Here is an 18,404-nt window from a genome sequence, read left to right on the forward strand (position 1 = left end):
TTACCTCCTTCCCCTCCCCACAGCACCTGTATATATGTTTGTATGGATTTATTACTCTATTTTATTTGTACATATTTAGTCTATTTTATTTTGTTAATATGCTTTGTTTTGTTCTCCGACTCCCCCTTCTAGGCTGTGAGCCCGCTGTTGGGTAGGGCCCGTCTCTATATGTTGCCAACTTGGACGTCCCAAGCGCTTAGCACAGTGCTCTGCACACAGTAAGCGCTCAATAAATACGACTGACTGAATGAATGAATGACCTGGGTTCTAACTCCAGCCCCGGAATCATATTTATTGAGCGCTTACTGTGTGCAGAGCACCGTACTAAGCGCTTGGGAAGTCCAAGTCGGCGACATATAGAGACGATCCCTACCCAAAAACGGGCTCGCAGTCTAGAAGGGGGAGACGGACAACCAAACAAGTAGACAGGTGTCAGTATCATTAGAGAGGCAGTGTGGCTCAGTGGAAAGAGCCCAGGCTTTGGAGTCAGAGGTCATGGGTTCAAATCCCGGCTCTGCCAGTTGTCAGCTGTGTGACTTTGGGCAAGCCACTTCACTTCTCTGTGCCTCAGTTCCCTCATCTGGAAAATGGGGATTAAGACTGTGAGCCCCCATGTGTTGCCAACTTGTACTTCCCAAGCGTTTAGTACAGTGCTCTGCACACAGTAAGCGCTCAATAAATACGATTGATGATGATGATGACAACCTAATCACCTTGTAACCTCCCCAGCGCTTAGAACAGTGCTTTTTACATAGTAAGCGCTTAATAAATGCCATAATTATTATTATTAAATAGAATTATATATATATACACACATCATTAACAAAATAAATAGAATAGTAAATATGTACAGTGCTTGGCACATAGTAAGCGCTTAACAGATACCACAGTTATTATCTGGCAGGGAAGCAGCGCGGCCTAATGGGTAGAGCGCGGGCCTGGGAGCAGAAGGGCCTGGCTTCTGATCCCGGCTCCGCCGCTCGTCTGCTGTGTGACCTTGGGCACACTTCGCGTCTCTGTGCCTCAGTTCCCTCATCTGCAGACGGAGGTTAAGACTGAGAGCCTCATGCGGGACGGGGACTCCGTCCAACCCGATGAACTCGTATCCGCCCCAGCGCTCGACACAGAGTGAGCGCTTCACGAGTAATTATCATTATTATTGACGCGCTTCCAATCTAGAGGTGTTTGGTACGTGCTAACTCTGCCCCAGCCACCTTACTGAGCGACTCGAGCTAATCAGGCCGGACACCGTGCCCATCCCACAGGGAGCTAACGGCCTAAAAGGGAAGGAAAACAGGGCTATCATCCCCATTTTACGGGTGAGGAGGCCGAGAGAAGTCCAACGACCGGCCCAAGGTCACCCCAGCAGGCCAGGCGGTTCGGACAAGAGCCCCTTTCCCATAATTTCACCCGCTCCCTTTAATAATAATAATAATAATAATGGCATTTATTAATCGCCTACTATATGCCAAGCACTGTTCTAAGTGCTGGGGAGGTAACAAGGTGATCAGATTTATATTACAGATTTAGACTGTGAGCCCACTGTTGGGTAGGGACTGTCTCTATATGTTGCCAACTTGGACTTCCCAAGCGCTTAGTCCAGTGCTCTGCACACAGTAAGCGCTCAATAAATACGATTGATGATGATCAGGTTGTCCCACGGTGGGGCTCCCAGTCTTCATCCCCATTTTCCAGATGAGGGGACTGAGGCACAGAGAAGTGAAGTCTTCTAGACTGTGAGCCCACTGTTGGATAGGGACCGTCTCTATATGTTGCCAACTTATACTTCCCAAGCGCTTAGTCCAGTGCTCTGCACACAGTAAGCGCTCAATAAATATGATTGAATGAATGAAGTGACTTGTCCAAAGTCACCCAGCTGACAAGCGCCGGAGCCGGGATTTGAACCCATGACCTCTGACTCCAAAGCCCGGGCTCTTTCCACTGAGCCACGCTGCTTCTCTGTGCTTCTTTATTCATCGCTCAATTTGTACTTCCCAAGCGCTTAGTACAGTGCTCTGCACATAGTAAGCGCTCAATAAATACGATTGATGATGATGATGATCGCCCCCCACTCCCAGCCCCACGCCACTTTCGTCCACGTCGGTCGTTTATTCCTTTCTAATCAATCAATCAATCAATCGTATTTATTGAGCGCTTACTGTGTGCAGAGCACTGTACTAAGCGCTTGGGAAGTACAGGTTGGCAACACAGAGACAGTCCCTACCCAACAGTGGGCTCACAGTCTAGAAGGGGGAGACAGAGAACAAAACCAAACAAACAAAATAAAATAAATAGAACAGATATGTACAAGTAAGATAAATAAATACTACTAATAATAATAATAATAATGTTGGCATTTGTTAAGCACTTACTTACTAAGCACTGGGGGGGATACAAAGTGATCAGGTTGTCCTACTTGTGGCTCACAGTTTTGATCCCCATTTTACAGATGAGGGAACTGAGGCTCAGAGAAGTGAAGTGACTTGTCCAAGGTCACACAGCAGATGTGGTGGAGCGGGATTTGAACCCATGACCTCTGACTCCAAAGCCCGGGCTCCTTCCCCTGAGCCACGCTGCTTCTCTATAATAAATAGAGTAATAAATACGTACAAACATATATACAGTCAATCAATCGTCCGCCGCCCGCTCTGAGACAGTCGGCTCACTGCGGGCAGGGCACGGGTCTGTGATGGCGTTCCGGCGGCCTCCCCCGAGCGCTCAGGACAGTGCCCGGCGCCCGGCAAAGCGCTCAATAAATCCCATCACCTGACCGGGCCGCCCCTCCGAGCCGAGCGCGAGGCAGCGTGGCGTAAAAGCCTCTTTATCTGCGCCGTATAAAGTCATCGGTCACGCTGCGGTGGCGTTCATCGCTGCCAGCGCTCCGTTCCTATCCATTATCCGCCCCCGTTCAGTCCGTCCGCGAGCTCCCGGCTCCGTATAATCGTCCTTCCCTGCTACAAATTGCCTCTCCCGGCAAGCCCATTTACATAAATCCTCCGAGCTCCTCCAAGGAGGATCGGAGCGAGCGCGGACGCACGCCGCATCAATCCTGATGATTTGGTAATAATAGTTAAATCTGCACTAAATGGTGCCTTCAATTAAGACGGGAGGGGGGGGGCGGAAAAATTAATCTCCGGGTTTTATGTCACGAAACATTAGGAAACCGAGTGAAGGTTCGACGGAGACCCACCTCACTCAGCCCCCCGGGAGGGATGCGCCACTTAGATCCGATTTGGGAAGGGAGAGATCGGATCGATCGGATTTATTGGGCGCGGCGCTTGGGAGAGGACAATCTAACAGCGTGGATGGGCGCTTCCCCCGCCCACGGCGAGCGTACGGTCTTGGGGGAGAAATCCCATTCGTCCCAGTAGATCCCAGTTGAGTGAGGCGGAGTTGCTAGTGGGAGAGGTTTCAGAGAGACGGGGGGGCTATATCGGGATCATCTGGAATCGAGGTCGAGGGAAGCAGCGTGGCTCAGTGGAAAGAGCCCGGGCTTTGGAGTCAGAGGTCACGGGTTCGAATCCCGGCTCCGCCACCTGTCAGCTGTGTGACTTTGGGCAAGTCACTTCACTTCTCTGGGCCTCAGTTCCCTCATCTGGAAAATGGGGATTAAGTCTGTGAGCCCCACGTGGGACAACTCGATTACCTTGTATCTACCCCAGCGCTTAGAACAGTGCTTTGCACATAATAAGTGCTTAATAAATGCCATTATCATCATCCTCATCATATACCGTACTTTCAGGGATCATTTAATAATAGTAATAATAATAATAATGGCAATTGTTAAGCGCTTACTATGTGCCAAGCACTGTTCTAAGCGCTGGGGGGATACAAGGTGATCAGGTTGTCCCACGTGGGGCTCACAGTCATAATCCCCATTTTACAGATGAGGCAACTGAGGCTCAGAGAAGTGAAGTGACTTGCCCAAGGCCACACAGCAGACATGTGGCAGAGCTGGGATTCGAACCAATGACCTCTGACTCCATAGCCCGGGCTCTTTCCACTGAGCCATGCTTCATTTCTGTAGGATGTTTCTAGAGAAGTGAGACCGAAAGTGTCAAGGTTTCTAGACGGTAAGCTCGTCGCGGGCAGGGAGTGTATCTGTTTATTGCCATACTGGACTCTCCCGAGCGCTCAGTCGAGTGCCTTGCGCACGATAAGCGCCCAATAAATACGTCAGGATTAAATCGATAGGGTCGGCCCGCTCTCTGCTTGCCAGCATCCGGGGGCCAACTTCGGAGACGATCCGCTCGTTGTGGGTAGGGAACGTGTCCACCAACTCTGTTACATTTGTCGTATCGTACTCTCCCGAGCGCTTAGTACAGCACTCTGCACACAGTAAGCGCTCGCTAAGTACGATCGATTGACTGCTTGGCGTCTGGGCTGGGTGGACAACTGGCCTGTGGGCATAGGAAAAGCAGCATGGCTCAGTGGAAAGAGCCCGGGCTTTGGAGACAGAAGTCATGGGTTCAAATCCCGGCTCCGCCAATTGTCAGCCGTGTGACTTTGGGCAAGTCACTTCACTTCTCCGGGCCTCGTTTCTCTCATCTGTAAAATGGGGGTGAAGCCTGGGAGCCCCCAGTGGGACAACCTGATTACCCTGTACCCCCCCCCCCAGCGCTTAGAGCAGTGCTTGGCACGTAGTAAGCGCTTAATAAATGCCATCATTATTTAGTCAGGAGGGCTTTGGAGAGAGGTGGGGCTTTCTTTTTCCCCCACCGGGCTACTTGTGGGGTCCGGAGTTGGTGACTCCCCAAGGCCCCGTGGTAACGGGGTCCCGCCGGCTCAAACTGAGGCACAGGGAGAGGGTAATTCCCACCCGACGCCCTTCCCGGGAGCCAGGAAGACACCCCGGTACCTCGCCCGGCCTCCAAGCTGACTTTTAGACCGTGAGCCCACTGTTGGGTCGGGACCGTCTCTATATGTTGCCAACTTGGACTTCCCAAGCGCTTAGTACAGTGCTCTGCACACAGTAAGCGCTCAATAAATGCGATTGATTGATCGTGGGGCCTGGGGAATTGTGAGAAACAGCCCCCGGCCCGGGCCCTGTCGCGGGCTTCCAGGGAATCGTCCCGTCGGTCTCAGCATGACGGGTGACGGAGACTCCCGGCAAATCCGGGTTTGCCGAGGGCAGGGGTGGCCATTCTCCAGGCCAGGGGGGACTCCAGGTCCTGGGTGTCCTGGGGAATCTATTTATTTTATTTTATTTTGTTAGTATGCTTGGTTTTGTTCTCTGTCTCCCCCTTTTAGACTGTGAGCCCACTGTTGGGTAGGGACTGTCTCTATATGTTGCCAATTTGTACTTCCCAAGCGCTTAGTACAGTGCTCTGCACATAGTAAGCGCTCAATAAATACGATTGATGATGATGATGAATCCCGGCCGGAGGGTGAATCGGGGGGCCTGTCGGCCGGGAAGCCGCAGGGGCTGGGTTTGGGCCTCTTCCCGGCCTCGGTTGCGGCCGGGAAAATTTTGCAGCTGCAGGAAGGGAGAGCCACGGGAGGAGGAGGAGGAGGAGGGAATTTGGGGCGGTAGCCGCCTGGGGGGATGCGGGTGCGGCTCTTGGCCCGTCCACACCAAGGAGAATTTGGGAACCGGAGCTTCCCGGCTCAGTTGGGGAACCACCCACGTCCCGCACCGCGGGCGGCCTGGCATTGCGGGAGCCAGGAGTCCCCGCCGCCCAGTTCAGCCCAGCTCCCCCACAAACCACCATCATCATCATCATCAATCGTATTTATTGAGCGCTTACTGTGTGCAGAGCACTGTACTAAGCGCTTGGGAAGTACAAGTTGGCAACACATAGAGACAGCCCCTACCCAACAGTGGGCTCAGATGAAGCGGGCGATCCTCGGCACCGCCGAGTGGGCCCTGCCTGGTATTTAGGGCTTAAAATGGAGGTTCGGGCCGTGTTGGAGGAGATCAATCAATCAGTCGTATTTATTGAGCGCTTACTGTGCGCAGAGCACTGTACTAAGCGCTTGGGAAGTACAGGTTGGCAACATATAGAGTCAGTCCCTACCCAACAGCGGGATCACAGTCTAAAAGGGGGAGACAGAGAACAAAACCAAACGTACTAACAAAATAAAATAAATAGAATAGATATGTACAAGTAAAATAAGTAGAGTAATAAATATGTACAAACATATATACATATATACAGGTGCTGTGGGGAAGGGAAGGAGGTAAGGTGGGGGAGATGGAGAGGGGGACAAGGGGGAGAGGAAGGAAGGGGCTCAGTGTGGGAAGGCCTCCTGGAGGAGGTGAGCTCTCAGTAGGGCCTGAGGGCCTGAAGGGAGGATGACACGTATGTGTCTGTGTCTGTGTGATTAGCCTGATGAGGAATCATGAAGCAGCGTAGCTCAGTTTGAAGAGCCCTGGCTTTGGAGCCAGAGGTCATGGGTTCAAATCCCGGCTCCGCCAATTGCCAGCTGGGTGACTTTGGGCAAGTCACTTCTCTGGGCCTCAGTTATCTCATCTGTAAAATGGGGATTAAGACTGTGAGCCCCCCTCGTGGGACAACCTGATCACCTTGTTACCTCCCCAGTGCTTAGAACAGTGCTTGGCACATAGTAAGCGCTTAATAAATGCATAGACTGTGAGCCCACTGTTGGGTAGGGACTGTCTCTATGTGTTGCCAATTTGTACTTCCCAAGCGCTTAGTACAGTGCTCTGCACATAGTAAGCGCTCAATAAATACGATTGATTGATTATTATTATTATTAATCCCCATTTTACAGATGAGGGAACTGAGGCCCAGAGAAGTGAAGTGACTTGCCCATAGTCCCCCAGCTGACAATTGGCGGAGCCGGGATTTGAACCCATGACCCCTGACTCCAAAGCCCGGGCTCTTCCCACCGAGCCACGCTGCTTCTCAATAGGGCCTTGAGCACTGTACTGAGCGCTTGGGAGAGGTCAGTAGAGTTAGGAAGACAATCAATCAATCAGTCAATCCTATTTATATCTATTCTATTTATTTTGTTAGTATGTTTGGTTTTGTTCTCTGTCTCCCCCTTTTAGACTGTGATCCCACTGTTGGGTCGGGACTGTCTCTATGTGTTGCCAATTTGTACTTCCCAAGCGCTTGGTACAGTGCTCTGCACATAGTTAGCGCTCAATAAATACGATTGATGATGATGATTTATTGAGCGCTTACTGTGTGCAGAGCACTGGACTAAGTGCTTGGGAAGTACAAGTTGGCAACATATAGAGACAGTTCCTACCCAACAGTGGGCTCACAGTCTAGAATTCATTCATTCATTCATTCAACCTATAGAGACAGGCCCTACCCAACAGTGGGCTCACAGTCTAAAAGACAATCCTTCTCCTCAAGGAGCTTTCAGCCTGTGTGGCCTGGGGGAAAGAGTCTCTGTGTCCCCCTCTTTCTCTCCCCGGCTCCCAACTGGCCTCCCCCGACAGCCGGGACCCACACTGCCCCTGGACTCCGGCCCCCCGCCCCGGCCCACTCTCCGTCTCTCCCGCTTTCCCAGATCCGTCAAGGCCAGCCTGACCCTCCTGTGCGCAGAGCTGCAGGGTGAAGGAGAGCCCAGGAAGACCAGGAAGTTGGACAAGGGCGTCTACGGTGGGATCAAGAACTCTCAGGTAGCCTCCCCGAATCCCACGGACCGGAACGGCGAGACCACTCCCGCCCCCCTCCACCCTTTCCTTTGGCATCCCCCCTTCCAGTCGAGGCTGAGGAGCGAGCGACGCTCGAGGCCTTTCCTTCACACTTCGTTGGTTCGGTCGCATTTAATGAGCCGGTACCAGAAGTCACTTCACTTCTCGGTGCCTCAGTTCCCTCATCTGTAAAATGGGGATGAAGACTGTGAGCCCCCCGTGGGACAACCTGATCACCTTGTAACCCCCCCCAGCACTTAGAACAGCACATAGTAAGCGCTTAATAAATGCCATCATTATTAGTAGTAGTAGTAGTAGTACCAGAAGCAGCGTGGCTCAGTGGAAAGAGCCCGGGCTTTGGAGTCAGAGGCCATTCATTCATTCATTCGATCGTATTTATTGAGCGCTTACTGTGTGCAGAGCACTGGACTAAGCGCTTAGGAAGTCCAAGTTGGCAACATATAGGGACGGTCCCTACCCCACAGTGGGCTCACAGTCTAAAAGATGGGAGGGAGGATGAATAGAGCTTCATTCATTCATTCAATCGTATTGGCAAGTACAGGTTGGCAACATTGTACGTATTTATTCTGTTTGTTTTATTTTGTTAATGTGTTTTGTTTTGTTGTCTGTCTCCCCCTTCTAGACTGTGAGCCCACTGTTGGGTAGGGACCGTCTCTATATGTTGCTGACTTGGACTTCCCAAGCGCTTAGTACAGTGCTCTGCACACAGTAAGCGCTCAATAAATACGATTGAATGAATGAATGAATGAATGAATATTGAGACGGTCCCTACCCAACAGCGGGCTCACGGTCTAAAAGGGGGAGACAGAGAACAAAACCAAACATACTAACAAAATAAAATAAATATGTACAAGCAAAATAAATAAATATGGGTTCAAATCAACTGGCCCAACTTGGACTTCCCAAGCACTTAGTCCAGTGCTCTGCACACAGTAAGCGCCCAATAAATACGGTTGAATAATAATAATAATAGTGATGGCATTTATTAAGCGCTTACTATGTGCAAAGCACTGTTCTAAGCGCTGGGGAGGTTACAAGGTGATCAGGTTGTCCCACGGGGGGCTCACAGTCTTCATCCCCATTTTCCAGATGAGGGAACTGAGGCACAGATAAGTTAAGTGACTTGAATGAATGAATGAGCTGTCAGCTGTGTGACTTTGGGCAAGTCACTTTCATTCATTCATTCAATTGTATTTATTGAGCGCTTACTGTGTGCAGAGCACTGTACTAAGCGCTTGGGAAGTACAAGTTGGCAACATATAGAGATGGTCCCTCCCCAACAGTGGGCTCACAGTCTAGAAGTTGTCACTTCACTTCTCTGTGCCGCAGTTACCTCGTCTGTAAAATGGGGATTAAAACTGTGAGCCCCCATGGGACCACCTGGTCACCTTGTAACCTCCCCAGAGCTTAGTACAGTGCTTTGCACAGAGTAAGCGCTTAACAAATACTATTATTATTATTATTATTATTATTATTATTATTATTACCGCGTGCAGAGCACTGGACTAAGCGCTTGGGGGAGGACGGTAGAACGACAAAATGACACGTTCCCTGCCTGCGGCAGGCTGCCAGCCTAGAGAGGAAAAAGAAGGGGCTGAATCAATCAATCAGTCGTATTTATTGAGCGCTTACTGTGTGCAGAGCACTGTACTAAGCGCTTGAGTTGGCAAGTTGGCAACATATAGAGACAGTCCCTACCCAACAGTGGGCTCACAGTCTAAAAGAACCAACCCCCGCCCAGGGCTTAGTCCGGCGCTCAATAAATACGGTTGAAATCCGGGTCCGAGGTCCCGCCGTTCGCTTCGCCCCATCCCTCCACACGGTTGGCTTTCCCGTGTGGCTTTGGCCCGTCTCGGGAATGCCGGCAGGCGGGAAGGTAGCGTTTTTGAGTCCCAACCTTGTGAGTTGCCTGGTTTTTTGAGGCTTGCACCACCTGGAATCTGGCCCGGCGGGGCCCCCCTTCTTCCTGTCCTGCGGGGAAGGGGGTCTGATCCTTGCTCCCAGGGCTCCCCTGCCCCCGGCTAGCCAAAGCGGAGCCGGGCTAACCTCCCCGCTTTAGACAAACAAACGCCAAGCCAGAGCCTGTGGTGAGCCGAGCGGTAGGCCTGCCCCCGGCCTTCTGGGTGTTCTTGGCTTCCCCGCCCGCCCACCCCGGAGCCCAGGGTGGGCGGGAATGCCCCGGCCCCCGGTTAACCGGACGGTCCCGGGTCTATCGGTGGTATTTATCAAGCCCCCGCTATGTGCAGAGCGCTTGGAAGAGTCCACGCCAACGGACTTAGCGGGCACGTGCCCCGTCCACGGCGAGCCTACGGTCAAGGCAGACACGACGGGGGTCCAGACCGTGAACCCGCTTTTGCGTTGGGACCGTCTCTATATGTTGCCAACTTGGACTTCCCCCAAGCGCTTAGTCCAGTGCTCTGCACACTGTCAGCGCTCAAGAAATCCGATTGAATGAATGAATGGGATGCCAGGCTTGCCGGTTTCCATTTGCCCCACTAGCCCGTGCCCTCTCTTCACCTCCCCCTTTTAGACCGTGAGCCCACTATTGGGTAGGGACTGTCTCTAGATGTTGCCAACTTGTGCTTCCCAAGCGCTTAGTACAGTGCTCTGCACACAGTAAGCGCTCAATAAATACGATTGATGAGGATGGTGATCCGCGACTAGGAAAAGACCAGGCCTAGTGAACGCGCGTGGGGGAAAACTTGCAGCGGAACCACAGGCCCCCCAAGAACGTGTGCGCGGGGACAAGGGGCCCCCCGGATTCCCCCGCCCCCTCCCTCCCTCTCATTCATTCATTCAATCGTATTTCAATCAATCAATCAATCGTATTTATTGAGCGCTTACTGCGTGCAGAGCACTGGACTAAGCGCTTGGGAAGTCCAAGACGGCAACGTATAGAGACGGTCCCTACCCAACAGCGGGCTCACGGTTTCTCCAACCCCCAGTGCCGTGTAATTAATGTAACTGGGACTCTATTTTATTCTATTTTGCCTTTGACTTTTCTCAAAGATAAGCGTCCCAGAACAACTATGCGGTAAAACTGGAAGTTGGAAGCAGAGAGGTTTTAGGGAGGAAGCATAAGGAATGGACCTAAGCCTCGATAGAAAATGTTTTCTTTTTAAAATGGGAGGAGACAGGCGCTCCTTGCTCATCTTTTCCCTTGGCCCAGCCTTGTGTATGTGGTTTGCGAAAATCCTACGGCATCCGAAATTTGATTAGAAATTCGATTGCCTCCCCCTCCTAGCCTGTGAGCCCGCTGTCGGGTAGGGACCGTCTCTAGATGTTGCCAACTTGGACTTCCCAAGCGCTTAAGTACATATTTATTACTCTATTTATTTATTTATTTATTTATTTTACTTGTACATTTCTATCCTATTTATTTTATTTTGTTGGTATGTTTGGTTCTGTTCACTGTCTCCCCCTTTTAGACTGTGAGCCCACTGTTGGGTAGGGACTGTCTCTATGTGTTGCCAATTTGTACTTCCCAAGCGCTTAGTACAGTGCTCTGCACATAGTAAGCGCTCAATAAATACGATTGATTGATTGATTAAGTCCAGTGCTCTGCACACAGTAAGTGCTCAGTAAATACGATTGAATGAATGAATGAATAATAATAATAATAATGTTGGCATTTGTTAAGCGCTTACTATGTGCGAATGAATGAATGAATGAGTGAATGAGTGAATGTCATTCTCGGGACTCCCGCCGATCCCCTCCCTCCCGGCGTTATGGGGCGGACTCCCGCCAGCCCCCCTCCCGCAGAGCACTGAGGGTCCGGAGACGCCCATCCGGCCCCTCGCGTTGGCTCCGCAGGAGAAGATGCACTGTAAGCCAAGCGGCTCCCAGAGGAAGCTGGCCTGTAAGGTGGCCCACAAGGTGTCCCAACTGAAGCAGAAGGTCAAAGGCAAAGTACTGCCCGGCGGGCTGAACGCCTTCCACCGCAAAGAAGCCGACCCCGGCCGCCAGATCCAGAAGCTGTCGCGGGCTAAGAGCGCCAAGACGGCGGCTAAATCCCCGGCGCTGGACGGAGACGGCAAGGACACCGCGGAGTTCCAGGCCAAACCCACAGCGGGCGGAGCAGAAGCGGGTGAGGAGCCCCGGTGCCTCCTTTTTTTTTATTTTTTATCATCATCATCATCAATCGTATTTATGGAGCGCTTACTGTGTGCAGAGCACTGTACTAAGCGCTTGGGAAGTACAAGTTGGTGACATACAGAGACAGTCCCTACCCAGCAGTGGGCTCACAGTCTAAAAGGGGGAGACAGAGAACAAAACATATCTATTCTATTTATTTTATTTTTTAGTACGTTTGGTTTTGTTCTCTGTCTCCCCCTTTTAGACTGTGAGCCCACTGTTGGGTAGGGACTGTCTCTATATGTTGGCAATTTGTACTTCCCAAGCGCTTAGTACAGTGCTCTGCACATAGTAAGCGCTCAATAAATACGATTGATGATGATGATAAAGGGCGGGGGTATGGTATTTGTTGGTATGGTATGGTATTTTATGGTATTTGTTAAACGCTGACTATATGGCGGGCGCCGTAGCGGATACGGGACGGTCGGGTTGGACATGGTCCGGGCCCCGCCATGGGGCTCACCGTCTTAGTTTTACAGCTGAGGCCCGGAGAAGTGAAGTGACTTACCCGGGGTCACAGGGCAGACAGCGGGAGGAGGTGGGATGACTCACTCCTGGGCTGGGGTGGGAAGAGAGATGAAGATGACGGCATTTGTTAAGCGCTTACTATGTGCAAAGCACTGTTCTAAGGCGCTGGGGCGGGGGGATACAGTGTGATCAGGTTGTCCCACGGGGGGCTCGCAGTCTTAATCCCCGTTTTTACAGATGAGGTCACTGAGGCTCAGAGAAGTGAAGTGACTTGCCCAAGGTCACACAGCAGGCTTGTGGTGGAGCTGGGATTCGAACCCATGACCTCTGACTCCAAAGCCCAGGCTCTTTCCACTGAGCCGCGCGGCTTCTCTAAGCGCTCAAGGGTCCCCAGACTCTCTGTGAGCATCCCAAAGACCCCCCCCAAATGACGAAGCCCCCTCCCCACCCGGCCCTTGGGACAGAGCCTCTGCCGGCGTTCCTGGGCGCTTTCCAAGCCAGTGTTTTAAGTTTCAACTCCCGACCTCCCACCTCCGACGTGACGTCCGAGGACCCCGCAGGACGCGGGTATGGCGGGGGGGAACTCAGGGTGGCCTGGTCCCCCGGACCGACGTTCTCCTTGCAGGCCGCCTCCGGACGAATCGGGCGGACATGGACTTGGACTCGGACTTGGCCTCCTCCAGGAGGCCTTCACCTCCTCCAGGAGGCCTTCCCAGACTGAGCCCCTTCTTTCCTCTCCCCCTCGTCCCCCTCTCCATCCCCCCGTCTTACCTCCTTCCCTTCCCCACAGCACCTGTATATATGTATATATGGTTGTACATATTTATTACTCTATTTATTTATTTATTTATTTATTTTACTTGTACATTTCTATCCTACTTATTTTATTTTGTTGGTATGTTTGGTTCTGTTCTCTGTCTCCCCCTTTTAGACTGTGAGCCCACTGTTGGGTAGGGACTGTCTCTATGTGATGCCAATTTGTACTTCCCAAGCGCTTAGTACAGTGCTCTGCACATAGTAAACGCTCAATAAATACGACTGATTGATTGATTGATTGAAAACGGGGGCCGGGGATCGGGATCCCGAGGGTCCCCACCCCAGGGGAAGGGAATTGGGGGGCTGCCTCTGGCCTGGAATGCCCTTCCCTCCTCACATCCGACAGAAAGTGACTCTCCCTCCCTTCCAAGCCTTATTGAAGGCCCGTCTCCTCCCAGAGGCCTTCCCTGACTAAACCCCCCATTCCTCTTCTCCCACCCCCTTCTGTGTCACCCTGGCTCGCTCCCTTCATTCATCCCTCCCACTCCCAGCCCCACACCACTTCCGTCCACATCCGTCATTTATTTATTTCTCTTAACGTCCGCCTCCCCGTCTAGACTGTCAGCTTGCTAAGGGCAGGAATGTGTCTGTTTACTAATCAATCAATCAATCAATCGTATTTATTGAGCGCTTACTATGTGCAGAGCACTGTACTAAGTGCTTGGGAAGTACAAATTGGCAACATATAGAGACAGTCCCTACCCAACAGTGGGCTCATCGATCAATCGTATTTATTGAGCACTTACTGTGTGCAGAGTATTGTACTAAGCACTAATAATGATGGCATTTATTAAGCTTTTACTGTGTGCAAAGCACTGTTCTATTGTTCCAATGTCCTTTTCCAAACGCTTAGTCCAGTGCTCTGCACCCAATAAGCGCTCAATAAATACGACCGACTGACCGACTGATGGGGACTTGGAAGCGGGCAAGCGCTTAGTACAGTGCTTTGCACCCACTTAAGCGCCCAGTAAAGACCACTGAATGTTTACTAATAATCAATCAGTCAATCGTATTTATTGAGCACTTACTGTGTGCAGAGCATCGTACTAAGCGCTAATAATGATGGCATTTATTAAGCTTTTACTGTGTGCAAAGCACTGTTCTATTGTTCCAGTGTCCTTTTCCAAACGCTTAGTCCAGTGCTCTGCACCCAATAAGCGCTCAATAAATACGACCGACTGACCGACTGACGGGGACTTGGAAGCGGGCAAGCGCTTAGTACAGTGCTTTGCACCCACTTAAGCGCCCAGTAGAGACCACTGAATGAATAAATGAATGAAGCAAACCCCAAGGAACCGAGTCCTTAACTCCGGGAGGAAGAGAGGGCGGGCTTTGGAAGGGATTTGAGGAAACAGGATTTAAAAATAGTCCTTCCCTTTGCCCGGATACCTTTCCGTGCCGGGAGAGCCGGGTCTGACCAGGCGGCCTGCGGGATAATGTAGATTATCGGCCCCGGAGAGGAGGGGGAAAAAAAATCCTAGAGACACAAGGCTGGGAAAATAGATGCTTCCTCTCTTCCTCTTCCCCCTCTTTGCCCTCAAGACCTCTTGCTGAAATAACAAAAGGAGGTTGTCGACACAAGGGGGGTAGGGGGGAGGCGTCCAGAGGAGAGGAAACAGGAAAAAGGAAATACTCTGGGTAGGAGCTGCCATCCCCTTTTCCACAGCATCCATCCATCCATCCATCCATCCCGCCTTTCTGACTCTCTGTTCATTCGTTGGCCCTTTTTTTTATTTTTTTATGGTATTTGTTAAGCGCTTACTATGTGCAAAGCACTGTTCTGAGCGCTGGGAGGGATACAAGGGGATCAGGTTGTCCCACGGGGGGCTCACAGTCCCCATTTTCCAGATGAGGTAACTGAGGCCCAGAGAAGTGAAGTGACTTGCCCAAAGTCACACAGCTTTGTCAGACCTGCCTGAGGGCAGAGCAACTGGATTGAGCCTTGGGAGAGTCCAGCGCAATAGAGTTTGTAGATGTGATCCTTCATTCAATCAATCAGTCGTATTTATTGAGCGCTTACTGTGTGCAAAGTACTGTACTAAGCGCTTGGGAAGTACAAGTTGGCAACATATAGAGACAGTCCCTACCCAAGCGTGGGCTCACAGTCTAAAAGTCATTCATTCATTGTCGTATTTATTGAGCGCTTACTGTGTGCAGAGCACTGGACTAAGCACTTGGGGAGTGCAAATCGGCAACAGAGACAGTCCCTACCCAACAACAGGCTCACATTCATTCATTCAATCATATTTATTGAGCGCTTACTGTGTGCAGAGCACTGTAGTAAGCGCTTGGGAAGTACAATCAATCAGTCGTATTTATTGAGTGCTTACTGTGTGCAGAGCACTGTACTAAGCGCTTGAGTTGGCAAGTTGGCAACATCTAGAGACGGTCCCTACCCAACAGCGGGCTCACAGTCTAGAAGGGGGAGACGGACAATAAAACCAAACGAGTAGACAGGTGTCCGTACCATCAGAAGAAATAGAGTTATAGCTATATGCACATCGTTAATAATGATGGCATTTATTAAGCGCTTACTATGTGCCAAGCACTGTTCTAAGCGCTGGGGAGGTTACAAGGTGATCAGGTTGTCCCTCGGGGGGCTCACAGTCTTCATCCCCATTTTCCAGCTGAGGGAACTGAGGCCCAGAGAAGTGAAGTGACTTGCCCGAAGTCCCACAGCTGACAATTGGCGGAGCCGGGATTCGAACCCACGACCTCTGACTCCAAAGCCCGGGCTCTTTCCACTGATCCTCGCTGATCTCATTCATTCATTCATTCACTCGTATTTATTGAGCGCTTACTGTGTGCGGAGCACTGGACTAAGCGCTTGGGAAGTCCAAGTCGGCAACATACAGAGGCGGTCCCTACCCAACAACGGGCTCACCGTCTAGGAAGTCAGCTGTTATTCTAGGCCAGTCACTTCACTTCTCTGTGCCTCAGTTCCCTCATCTGGAAAATGGGGATTAACGTGAGCCCCCTGTGGGACAACCTGATCACCTTGTAACCTTTGCATTTATTAAGCACTTACTATGTGCAGAGCACTGTTCTAAGCGCTGGCGGGGGGTTACGGCGGGCACCTGAGCCCGCCCACAGGACCGGGCGGCCACCTTCTGGGCCTGGGGATGGGATGGGGGATCCCATCTGGGACCCCAGTTTTTGGGAACGGGGCCTGCTGGGGAAGGAGAGAGTGAATGAGTGTGTGTGTGTGTGTGTTTGGGTGGCCTCCTCCCTTCATCACTAGCTTGCCCTGGTCCTGAGCCCGCTGTTGGGTAGGGACCGTCTCTGTATGTTGCCAACTTGTACTTCCCAAGCGCTTAGTACAGTGCTCTGCACACGGTAAGTGCTCAATAAATACAATTGAATGAATGAAGGAAGGCGGCCCCACTGTGGAGTGGGGCTTCCTTGACAGGCTGGGAGCGGGAGGGAGAAGGGGCGGACATAGTTCGGCCAATGGCGGGTCACAGAGGGTTCACGGGGTCATCTGAGGACACGAGGGGGGTCACGGAGAGTTCATCGGGTCACTTGAGGTCACATGGGGCATTAAACAGGTCTCCAAAATTTTTCTCTATTTCAAAAGTAAAAACGGGGTCATCTGAGGACACAAATGGGGTCATGGAGAGTTCACGGGGGTCATCTGAGGACACGAGTGGGGTCACGGAGAGTTCATCGGGTTATTTGATGTCAAATGGGACGTTAAACTGACTTCTGAAATTTTTCTCCATTTCAAAAGTCAAAACGGGGTCATCTGAGGACACAAATGGGGTCACGAAGGGTTCACGGGGTCATGTGAGGACACAGATGGGGTCACAGAGAGTTCACGGGGTCATCTGAGGACACGAGTGGGGTCACGGAGAGTTCATCGGATTACTTGAGGTCAAACAGAATATTAAATGGACTTCTGAAATTTTTCTCCATTTCAAAAGTCAAAACGGGGTCATCTGAGGACACAAATGGGGTCACGGAGAGTTCACGGGGTCATCTGAGGACACAAGTGGGGTCACGGAGAGTTCATCAGGTTATTTGAGGTCAAATGGGATGTTAAACGAACTTCTGAAATTTTTCTCCATTTCAAAAGTCAAAACGGGGGTCATCCGAGGACACAAATGGGGTCACGGAGGGGTCACGGGGTCATCTGAGGACACAAGTGGGGTCATGGAGAGTTCATTGGGTCAATTGAGGTCAAATGGGGCATTAAACAGGTTTCTGAAATTTTTCTCCATTTCATAAGTCAAAACAGGGTCATCTGAGGACACAAATGGGGTCACGGAGAGTTCACGGGGTCATCTGAGGACACGATGGGGTCACAGAGAGTTCATGGGGGTTATTTGAGGTCAAATGAGACACTGAGTTGCTTTTTGAAAATTTTCCCGATTTCATCAGTGAAAGTGGGGTCATCCGAGGACACAAATGGGGTCACGGAGAGTTCGTGGGGTCATCTGAGGACACGATGGGGTCACAGAGAGTTCATGGGGGTTATTTGAGGTCAAATGGGACATTGAGCCGCTTTTTGAAAATTTTCCCGATTTCATAAGTGAAAGTGGGGTCATCCGAGGACACAAATAGGGTCATGGAGGGTTCATGGGGTCATCTGAGGACACGAGGGGGGTCACGGAGAGTTCATCGGGTTATTTGAGGTCAAATGAAACAAACTGCTTTTTGAAAATTTTCTCATTTATTTCAAAATTGAAAGTGGGGTCATCCGATGACACAAATGGGGTCACGGAGAGTTCATGGGGGGGTCATTACTCCATGATATTTTACTTGTACATATTTACTATTTATTTTGTTCATGATGTGCATCTAGCTTTATTTCTATTTATTCTGATGACATCTGTCCACATGTTTTGCCTTGTTGTCGGTCTCCCTCTTCTAGACCGTGAGCCCGTTGTCAGGTAGGGACCGTCTTTATATGTTGCCGACTTGTACTTCCCAAGCGCTTAGTACAGTGCTCTGCACACAGTAAGTGCTCAATAAATACAGTTGAATGAATGAATGAAGGTGATCAGGTTGTCCCACGGGGGGCTCACAGTCTTCCTCCCCATTTTCCAGATGAGGTAACTGAGGCAGAGAGAAGTGAAGTGATTTGCCCCAAGTCACACAGCTGACAGTTGGCGGAGCTGAGATTTGAACCCATGACCTCTGACTCCAAAGCCCATGCTCGTTCCACTGAGCCACGCTGCTAAAAATGAATACGTATATATTATGTATATTCATTCAATCATATTTATTGAGCGCTTACTGTGTGCAGAGCACTGTACTAAGCGCTTGGGAAGTGCAAGTTGGCAACATATAGAGACAGTCCTTACCCAACAGCGCAGGCTCACAGTATACACAGTCTATATATACAGTATAT

General features: G+C 50.9%; 1 protein-coding gene across 1 annotated transcript in view; it reads left to right on the forward strand.

Moving 5' to 3' along the window:
* The window catches only part of BAHCC1 (BAH domain and coiled-coil containing 1), a gene marked incomplete at its 5' end in the record, with an annotated part of 81,385 nt that overhangs the window by 34,121 nt on the left and 28,860 nt on the right, over window positions 1-18,404 (forward strand). The window contains 2 exon segments of the mRNA XM_038742916.1: window positions 7,486-7,597; window positions 11,447-11,720. Coding sequence (XP_038598844.1) covers window positions 7,486-7,597; window positions 11,447-11,720 — 386 coding nt within the window.

This window comes from Tachyglossus aculeatus, unplaced genomic scaffold, assembly GCF_015852505.1.
Source record: "Tachyglossus aculeatus isolate mTacAcu1 unplaced genomic scaffold, mTacAcu1.pri scaffold_1_arrow_ctg1, whole genome shotgun sequence".
NCBI lineage: Eukaryota > Metazoa > Chordata > Mammalia > Monotremata > Tachyglossidae > Tachyglossus > Tachyglossus aculeatus.